Genomic DNA, 10,104 nt, shown 5'->3' on the forward strand with positions numbered 1-10,104 from the left:
AATTAATAGTACTTTAAAATGTGCTCCCTTTGTTTTTCCCATGTTTTTGCTTTTAGTAAAGGCCAAATTTTTTACAGGCTATAATTAGCCAACTGCTTCATAGAAACCCACCAGCTTTCCAAGCTACCTATGGAAAAGTGTGCCTTTCTTCACTTCTGTTGTATGTTTTTACCCTCCTCCATTTTCTAATTGTTTTCTTATGCTTTGGTTTAAACAAGTACATGGATAATAGTCTGTTAAACATGTTAATTCCATCAAGTGTCAATTGATTAAAATGAAATTGAGATGAGTGACTATATTTGCAAACAGGCCTACAATAGGTAGAGAAAATACTCATACAATTACATGTCAGATTTCCAATTATTAAAAAAAAAAGCTACATCTTTATTTGCTCGCATTAACAAAGAAACAACACCTATCAGGTGATAGCATTTTAAGTCAAATGATTGTGAAGTTCTGTGTTTTTTAACAATTATGGTAAAACTCTAACTCCGATCCTTTTCCCCCAAGCCAAGAAGTCAGCTTTTGCAGTTGTTCACGTTCATTGGGTTTTTTTGACTTGTTCTAGCATCTCACCCAGTGTGGAGCAAGCAAGAAGTGTTTTGACAATGGTGTCCCCTTCTAAGGTTATCTAACTTTGCTTTTGAAAAAAGGCCAGTTTTGCCTATCCAGTATGACTTGTTTCAAAGCAGCTACAGAACTACATTGTGTTTACCTTCACCAAGCAATAAACCTCTCTCATTGATTTTTAGTTAGTTTTGTGAAGATATTGAACCTTTGGTGAATAGAGCTGTGTTTTAGAGCATGGGTAAAAAAAAGAGACTGCTCAGTAGGTATTTGAAATATGGTCCTAGTCATCAGAAATAATCCTGATTTGAGATTTATGCACCCTGGATCTCAACAAGTAGTTGAGATTTAAAAGACTTCAAGGCATGTCAGTACAGATCAGGAATCATATCAGAGGAATTGCAAAATTTAAAAATAGGGTTGGGTGAACCTGTTTTGCCTAATTTTGAATTCACTCCATCATTGGAAATTTTGAAGTTTGACACACAAGTTATTAACTTTGTAAGGAAAGACTAGAGAGAGTACAGGGAAAAAAACCCCTAGAAGATCAGAATGAAAGATGGAGCAGAGAATTGGCAGAATGAAAAACAAACACAGACTGAAAAAATTTCCACTGACAACAGCATATATACACTGTCTAAATGCTTTCCATTTGTGCCAGACTGGATTTGGGGCAGGAGATGAAGTCTGGGCTCTTCTATCACAGATGTATACCACTGGTTTCCCTTTGGCTAATCTTTTAAAAAGAAAAGTTATAATAGTCTTTGTAAGAAAAAATATAAAATGCTGCATGGATAATACAGGGAAAAATATGAATTAATTATCAATTTTGAAAAATACTTCTTCAAACTGCGCAAACAGTTTAGGAGCAGTTTAGGGTTTTGGTTTCTATGAGGCTTTGCCAATTGCTATTTAAAAACCAACACTCCTGCAAGAAACTAGAAAAGTAAACCAAAAAAATCATTTGGTACATGTCAGAAGCAGGTTTCTTTACGGCAGTAAAATGAAATGCTGTTGTCAGATGACTGTCATGTGTGTAAACAAGTTACCTTGGGGAAGGTGTGCAGTCAGCCTGAAGATCAGATTCCTCCAGGGCTCCTCTTAGTGGTATAAACCTCATTTGCAGGTAACGAGATTCTCAGAGGTTCAGAACCAGAAGGTTCATCTCCGGTCTTTCTCTGTCAAAAGTAGAGAGAACTTGGTACATAGTAGGTGGAGACTTACTACCTATGAGTAGTAAAAAATAAAAAACAGAGATCTTAGTTCTGTAAGGACCAAAGGTAGATTAATTCAGTCTGAATAGGAGTAATTACCCCATTAGTAGTCGTATAACCGCATTCATTGCTCATGCACATTAGCAATGCTGTTGTGTACTGTACTCATTTGATAACCCAGACAGAGGCTGTTTCCATAAGAGAAGGTATTTCCTCCAATGTGTTTGTGAAACATATCCCCTCCTTTTCCTCTCAAGCCTCATTTTGCCTGCTACATTAACTACCTCAACTTCACCTCATGGATAGCAATGTTCAGTTTTATTTATCTGTAATAAAGTCTTCCAGGCTGGAAGGAAACTCCAAATGAACCTACACATTATTACAGATTTGATTTCTTGCCAGTTGAATGCTGAATCACATTTTATATGCATACACAAGATAAGCATCCAGTATAAAACAATATTTGTAAGTTTATATCTGTTATATTATACACGCATGCATGCACACACATGTGCAAATGAAGAAACCTTCTCTCTACATGCTTCAGGTACCACTGACTTAACTCAAAATGTCTACCTCAGAATAACAGTCCAGTTTAGCTAAAGCTCAGCATGATGTAGTATTTGAGCACAATCAAAAATGTTGGTTCAATTTTGTCACTGACAAAAAATAGTTAATCTCTTGTATCTAACGGGGGTGGGGGGGGGTGCAGTGACCACTGGAAAGCATTACATTTTGCATTTCATACTGGTAACCCATTTGTCTTCTTTTGTTTATAGTGTGCTGTTCCAGATCCAATACAGCCAAAATGTCCAGCAGAGGTGGAAAGAAGAAGTCCACCAAGACTTCCCGCTCTGCAAAGGCTGGGGTCATCTTCCCCGTAGGAAGAATGCTCCGTTATATTAAGAAAGGTCACCCAAAGTACAGAATTGGTGTTGGTGCTCCAGTGTACATGGCCGCAGTACTTGAATACCTGACTGGTAAGATTAACAGAAAAATGCAACATAGCACCAGGGAGAATCAATACAAGCACAAGTAAACTCCTATAATATACAAACAGGAGAAAATGTCTCCACTGAATTGTCTTTCTGTCTTTTCTAAAGGTAAAAATAGATGTTGCAAAAATGAGGTACCTAGAAGCCTAAGCTACCAGATTTGGGCCTCGATCTAAAGCTCTGTATTTTGTAGGCATCCCAGTCTAAGGGTTTGGCTTGGCGTGGCTTGTTAAAAAACACTCTTATCAGACTTGACCTTTCTGAAAAATTCTCCCCGACAGCAATGGGCACTGGATCGAACTTCCCATGCTGCAGTCCCGTCTAACTGCACACTTACATTTGAGCTTTTGGTTGATATTATATTTCTGTTAGACTGTAAATTCTTTTGGACAGAGTTGTTCTTCCTGGTATGCTGTGATTACTGACCCAATTATATGAACATTACATTTTTCCTGGCTTCTAGATTACTTTCTTCCTGGACGTTGGGGTGGGAGGGTGTAGAAATGGACTTTCCTATTTGTTTATTTTGAAGTCCAGATGCATACTTTACTTTTAGGTTTAGTCAGCAGATCTGTAAATATGTACTCTCTATCAGCCTGCACTTCAGTACAATTTGTTCCTTTACTTTCATTAGCAGTCATTTTCTGTTGTCCCCAGCACTGTAACATCAGTGCTGCACTAGTAAAAATCAGGAAATTCAAGGTTTTTTTTCCCTATTTTCAGAGTGAAGATTGAGGTAGAGAGAAAGTAGCTATCCTGAGATTATAAAGGAAGTCTGTGGCAGAACTGAAAATAAAACCCTGGATATACCACAGAGACCATAGGAGCTTAACTACAGAAAAGGTCTTCCTCTTGTGGAAGTCTTAAAAATTCCAGGTTTTATTCCTGAAATGGTTTATTCCTGAAATCACTAACTTGAAATGAATGCTAAATATAATAGTTTCCACTATGGGAGGTATTATCAAGGTTGATAGATTTTTAGAGATAATAATCTTGACATTACACTGAGTGTAAACAATAAAAACAAACCAAAATCTTAGTCACACAGCCCTATCGGTTTATGGATCTGTATATCTATAGCTTAGAAGCCTCAGCATAGGACTTAGGCTTCACCAATGTTAAATGGATTGTTATTCAGTGGAGACTTCTATTAATAAGAGATAATGAAAACCCTTCATTGATTTTAGTCTCCCCCTGCTAGCACTTCTACACAACACTTGCTTCATTTGGTTCTCTGGCAATGGTAAAATACCTGATCCATCAAAGGATGATACCTTCTCCATAATGTACCCTGTCAAGTGGGAAATGGAAGCAGAGTTAGAGTGCCTGTTCATGTTCTTGACAGCAAACAGCAAAGCAAATGATTTGGATTTGTCACTTTATTAAAGTGAAAGGCATGTTGCTGTCACCACTAAGAGCAAACACTTGTGTTCAGCTCAGAACAGCCATGGACCATCCACACAGCCAAGACCTGAGGTAGGGAACAGCAGTTATGATTTGAAAGGTTTCACGTCTGGCTTTCTCCATCCTGGTTTTTACTTCTGTCTCCCCTATCAGTGCTACAATAAAAGATTGGTAGCATAAGAGAATTCATTCATAGTCTGCCCAGTTTGTGCAAAAAGCAACCATTTATATTACCTTGTTGGGCTGTGTTCTTCTGCTAGTCACCAAACCTTCCTTATTTTTCCAAGAAGTCTCTGGTTAGGTTCCCCCAACCCCGCTTTAGTTTTCTTCTTTAAAATAGCTCTTATATGCTGTAGACTCCCTATAAAAAGAAATTAGAGTGCTTTGTTTTCCTTTTCTGGTAATGCTGGTGCATATAGCTATTACATGAGAGAGGAATGGCAGGAGCTTTGAATGTTGTCCTTTTAAAGGAGCAGAGCAGTACAGGTGAGCTTGAGGCAGTACTAATGAGCAGCACATGTTACCCATTAAATCCTTGATTGAGAGGCCTTCTGGAACAGGGATATATTTGGGAATGGAGAACCTTATAGGAAATGGGTAGTATTTCTTTAACAGCTGTGCACTGTGGGAAGTTGAATTGGAGGAGATAAAAACACACATCTAAAGGACCTTATTTAAAAGCAGAGATGCTAGGAGGGGGAAGGCATTGTATATATAATAGGCTTTTCTCATATGTTGATGTAGGCAGTTCACCTATTAAGGCACCTGTTAGGTGGATGAGTTTATTGTAGAGCATTTATACTGTCCAGGATGACTAAGGGGAAGGTAGTTGTAGAATTCTTTGTGCTGAAGTCTTCCATCTCCTCATGTGTTGGGCATCTAACATCTAGCTCTTTTTTCTCCCCGTTGAATCATGGTGGGCCTTTTGTGTCTGACCTCACCTGCTTTTCTCCTCCCTTTGTCTATTGAACACTGCAACTGTTATTCATGGGGCATGTCTTTTAGGCCCTTGAGTTTTAGCATCTTCATTTGAAAACTGTATTCTTTTTTTTTTATTTAAAAAGAAAGCGTGTTACAAAGGTCATCAGAACTCTTAGGAGTTCACTGGAACTCATTGGAGACTTCCAATAAGAGTGAGCTTTTTTTTCTGCCTGCCTTGTTAAGCATCACTCTGTAAAGCCAAAAACCTCCCCTTCCTACCCCCCCAAAGGTAATCTGGAAAAGGCTGCCTTATCAGGCCATAATCTGAGAATAAATGGAGGATGTTAACCTACTTTAGAATGGAGGAAGAAATGTGATGTAGTGAAGATGAGCTAATGTAAACCTGAAAGATGGCAGGGAAGGAGACCCTGTCCATCTAGAAAGGGAAGTGGAAATGATGATACAGAAAATAAACCAAGGGAGTTGGTTGAAGAAGAGGGGAAAATAGGATGTAAAAGAGGGTCAGGAATTAAAGGGCACTAAGACATAATGAAAAGGAAGCTAGAAACTTTGAAAGCAGTTCTGTTACCTATAGTGTATATAGTCCTGATCTTAATCTTTTTCTGTTTAGAGGAGTTAAAAGGGCATTAGATACTGACTTCCACTGAAAAGCCTCCTTCTGAACTTGCACTGAAAGATTAATGTACAGACCTGGGGTTTTTGAAAGGTCCTCTAAAGGAGGCTTTGAACTTCAGTAATATTCATAGCTATTTAGATTTTTGTTTTATTTTTTACATTCTTCTCTAGTTAAGAGATTCTTTTATCCGTTTTTCAGTTCAGAGAACTTTGTGGCACCACTCCTGAACCTGAAAACATGGATATATTGCACTTTCAGTTCTTCTTTTCCTCTGTCGTACCCTGATGCCCCCAAGCTCTAGTTTACATTCTGTCTTTCAGTACTGTGCACACCATCTCAGGGCATTGAAGTACAGCTTTACTAACAAGTAGGAAATATACATTGTTCTAGTACACTAGAGACCACTGTCCTGCAGCCACTTCAGGTCATTTGAGCCTAAAAAACATGTATCTTTGTTTTTCCCAACCAGAGGGATGGTAGAAGGCTCTCAGGTGTTCTAGCAGCTCCTGTCTTGAGCAGCAGTTCCCTGTAGCCATTATTGTTCTGCAATAAATAAGGAGGAAAAGAAAGATCTTTAAATATTTAGTTTGTATTTGGCTCTTCAATTAATAAAGGGATCCCCTTTATCCCACTTTTCAATATACTTTGAGGTCTGGTCAGGCATAGCTCAAGTCAGGCATACAGTACCCTCCTGCTTTTTGACAGTAATATCCCAAAACAGTGCCTGTCAGCATATACAATCTACATGGATACCTGTCTATGAATGTACTTCATACACATTCATTCTCTTGAATTTCATACAAACAAATAGCGTAGAACCTCTACCTTGCCAAAGTGAGTTGGGCAAAAGGAGATTAATGCATCTTTTTGTCTTGTCAAAGCTTTTGAGGCAGATGAGTATGAGCACACCACAATGTACATTGTTAAAGAGCAGGTCAGTTCTGCCCACATACTCCAGAATCATGCATGATATCTTATAACTCATGTTTGTGACATTTCTTCTTTCATCCCAAGATTGGTTTAGATAGTGCTGTCAAATCAGATCAAGGCAACCAGCATATTGCATTGCAGTTCTCCTTACACATTGGGGCCAGTTTTTGTGGATTGCAAACTGGTTTGGGCTGAAAAGGAGCGCTGAGGTGGCTATACCTTGAGGTCACTGACAGATTGGGATGGCTCACCTTATCCCAGCAGGGGTGAGGGCATGTTGCCCATTTCTTTTCCTGCTCTCCCTAATGGAAAACTATAATCTGCTTTTCTGCGTATTTCCTCTATAAAGCAATGTATCAGTTCTGGCCATATTACCTGAAACCCCTATGTCTCCAGTTGGCTCAGAATGAGAGAGACGGTCATGTACTACATCTTGGACCAGAAAAACCATTCAGATGTCTTTGTATAGATCCTTAGTTTTTCTAACATTTGCCTAGCCACACAGACAGCCACATATCTTCCCCTTGGACCTATAATTTTCAGGAGTTGTATTACACGCATCTACTCTGAATATTCCATCAACCCGAAAAAGAACACCCTTTGGTTCTGAAAAAAGGAAAATCGAATTCTCCTGAGCATATATTAAAGGCAGCCAGAAACAGGCCTGAGAGTGGTGTTTTTTTTGGTCAGCTCACTCCTCTACACTGGAAATAAGTTTCAGTTGCCAAAATGTCACAGCAAATGAGGAGAGGGAGAAGTTTATAAAACAGCAGGAGAGCAGGCATACAGGGGGGAAAAAATAGGACTTTGATTTACATTTGTCCTGCAGTCGCTGAAGTCCAGGTAGAAGAAAACTTTAAACGTCTGTTTTTTCCATTAAAATTTTTCCTGGACTGGATTTTATTGTCAATTCATGTATTTTGTTAAAATAGAAGACAAGCACCTTTTGAATACCAGAGCTATAATTCCATCCCTGGGTTTCTGGTGACTTAGCTTTGTTCTCAGGCTTTATGATATCACCAGAATTGGCAGTGGAATTTCAGATACTCAAGGGCAGTTGTCCGCTCTTCTATCTTGCATCATTTTAGTTGCAGAAGACTGTCTGAAGCTGTTGACCACCTCAAAATTGAAAGATGTGTTCAAATCCGGTAAACTGTACTTCTCACCCCAAATATTGACTTTGTCTGATGTTTAAATTAATCAGCTTGAACTGCAGTTCACCTCTCGTGTTTTCCTTGCTGCTGAAAAACTGTACAGGCTACTGGAGTAGGAATGTGACTTCATTTGTTTTTGAAGCAAATGCTCTAATGAACTTTCTTCTAGGGCAAAAATTTGGCATTCCCACATTCCACAATAAAAAGACCATTGGTTAGAAGCAGGTTCCAGTTACAAGCTTTCTGAGTTTACTAGTGGGGAGAGAAAAAGAACCCAGTGGCACATAAGTAGAAAAAAGATCATAAGTGCAAATTCCAATGTTGATAACAGTGCCCTTTTGAAATAGCTGAAACAATTCCAGCTGTGATATGCTTTTTCTCCAATTAAAATGGGCAACTTTTTTTAAACAGTAATCCCTGGTGCAGAGTTAAGACATATAAATTATAAATCTGAAGGCTGGACAGAAACACTGTCAATTTAAAAGACTTTGAGAGTCCTTGAGCTGCTTTTCAGCCTCTGAGAAACTGCTTAGTCAGGAGAAAGTGTCATTGCCTAGACGCAAGGTGATGTGAAATGTGCAGCATCAACAAACTGAGAAATAGAAGGAAGTACTGTTTTCCTCTCTCAACTTCTGGTGTCTCTCATAACTTCTGGTGCACAGTTTTCAGTGAGACTCTTTTTTTTCATTTTGAGAGCATCTGTCTTGCCAGCAGATTCTAATTGTACCCCATGCTCTTTGGGGTTTGCAAAATAACTTGAGTGTTGAAAGATCAGTGTTTCTAATATGGGTTAACACTGCACATAAAGCACAACAGTGCTGTTGTGCTTGCAAGTGTGCCGGTGCCAGCAGTGAGCTTCCTAAAGAAGTGTAGTGGCAAAGCTGCTTTGTAGCAGTCCTCTTTTCCATTGGGTCTGTGCCATCTCTGTAGCAGAAGCAAGATTGTCACAGTTACTTACAAAATCTTTATACTTGTAAAAGACGCCTGTTTAACTTTAAGACTTTGTAGTGTTATCAATTAAACGTTTAACAGTCTTCCCTTCTAGCCTTATAAATGCATGAATCAGAGTGCTTCCGACATATATAAGTGGAAAGTTTCCTTTCTCCCATAAGCCTCCTTGGCTCAGATCCTGTAAACACTTATGCACATGCTTAACACATGAGCAGTCCTGTTAAGTTTAGTGTAACTACTGAGTATATGGCTAAGATTATGCCTAAGGATTTGCAGGTTATTCTCAAAACACTGTAGATCAAGATGTACGGAAAACCAACTAAAACAAAATAATTTCCATGAATACCATTGCAGGACACAGTCACATACGCCCATATATAAAGCAGTATTTCAGAGTATCTGCATTCTATTTGGATATCTTTTTGAAACCTGGTACAGGACCATACATGGCTTCTGATTTCAATCATTGATTTATTTCCTTCCTTAAAAATTATTACGCTTTGATTTATGCCTTGATCAATATATTTTACCTTTTAAATATTGCATTTGAGTATGACTTTGTCAAAGGTCATTAGTGTTTATTTGGCCATCCATTGCTGTTTATTTTAATAGTAGCATCACATTTTGTTGTTTTATTTTGAACAAAATATGAGGTTTATTTTGCTGTACATTCTCTTTTTCCGCCTATAAAACTCTTATATGGGAAAGAAGTGCCTCTTATTTTTGCAAATAATTATAGATGCCATCTCTTGACATAGTTTGTAATGTCTTTCTTCTTACCTCTCCCAATTGTAGCCTGATACCATCCGAGTACAGATGAGTGAGAATTAGGACAATAATCCTGCCTTTATCAAGTACAACTCAGTACTAAGCATGCCAGCCAAATTCAGACTTTGGCTTATGAGTGGAAGAACAACTTCCTCTTTTTTTAAAATCTCATTCTATACATATGGGGACAAGTAAAGATATATGTAGGCATTGGGGCTGTGCGAAGCTTCAGTTGCTGATTCAGTTCAGTGGAGATGTGGCCCGATTCGGTGGCTGAATCTTTGAATCAAGTCAGAAGACCCTTGAATCTCTCTGAATCGAATTGGAACCCTCCGAATCAATTCGGAGATTCGGACATAGACACAGCTTAAAATGTTTTTCTACATACCTCAAGGTAGCAGGTGGCTTATGAATGCTGCAATGGTGGGGTGCATGGAGCATCCACAGGAGTGCGGGGGGGTCCCCAGCATGCTGGGCAGCAGACCCAGAAGTGGACCAGAAGTACTTCCGGCTCCACCGGGGGGGCATGCAGGAAGGCCCTCCCGTGCCCCCCAGCTTGGTGA

General features: G+C 39.0%; 1 protein-coding gene across 4 annotated transcripts in view; it reads left to right on the plus strand.

Annotated features, from left to right (window-relative positions):
- LOC109289944 (core histone macro-H2A.1) overlaps positions 1-10,104 on the plus strand; it is a 71,292-nt gene that overhangs the window by 18,138 nt on the left and 43,050 nt on the right. For all 4 annotated transcript variants that reach the window (XM_019506257.1, XM_019506259.1, XM_019506258.1 and 1 more), the window contains exon 2: positions 2,561-2,761. In XM_019506257.1, the coding sequence (XP_019361802.1) occupies positions 2,590-2,761 (172 nt within the window). In that variant the 5' untranslated portion in view covers positions 2,561-2,589. The remainder of the gene's footprint in view (positions 1-2,560; positions 2,762-10,104) is intronic.

The sequence above is a fragment of the Gavialis gangeticus genome, unplaced genomic scaffold (genome assembly GCF_001723915.1).
Source record: "Gavialis gangeticus isolate Ggan-Ray unplaced genomic scaffold, GavGan_comp1, whole genome shotgun sequence".
NCBI classification, from domain to species: Eukaryota; Metazoa; Chordata; order Crocodylia; family Gavialidae; genus Gavialis; species Gavialis gangeticus.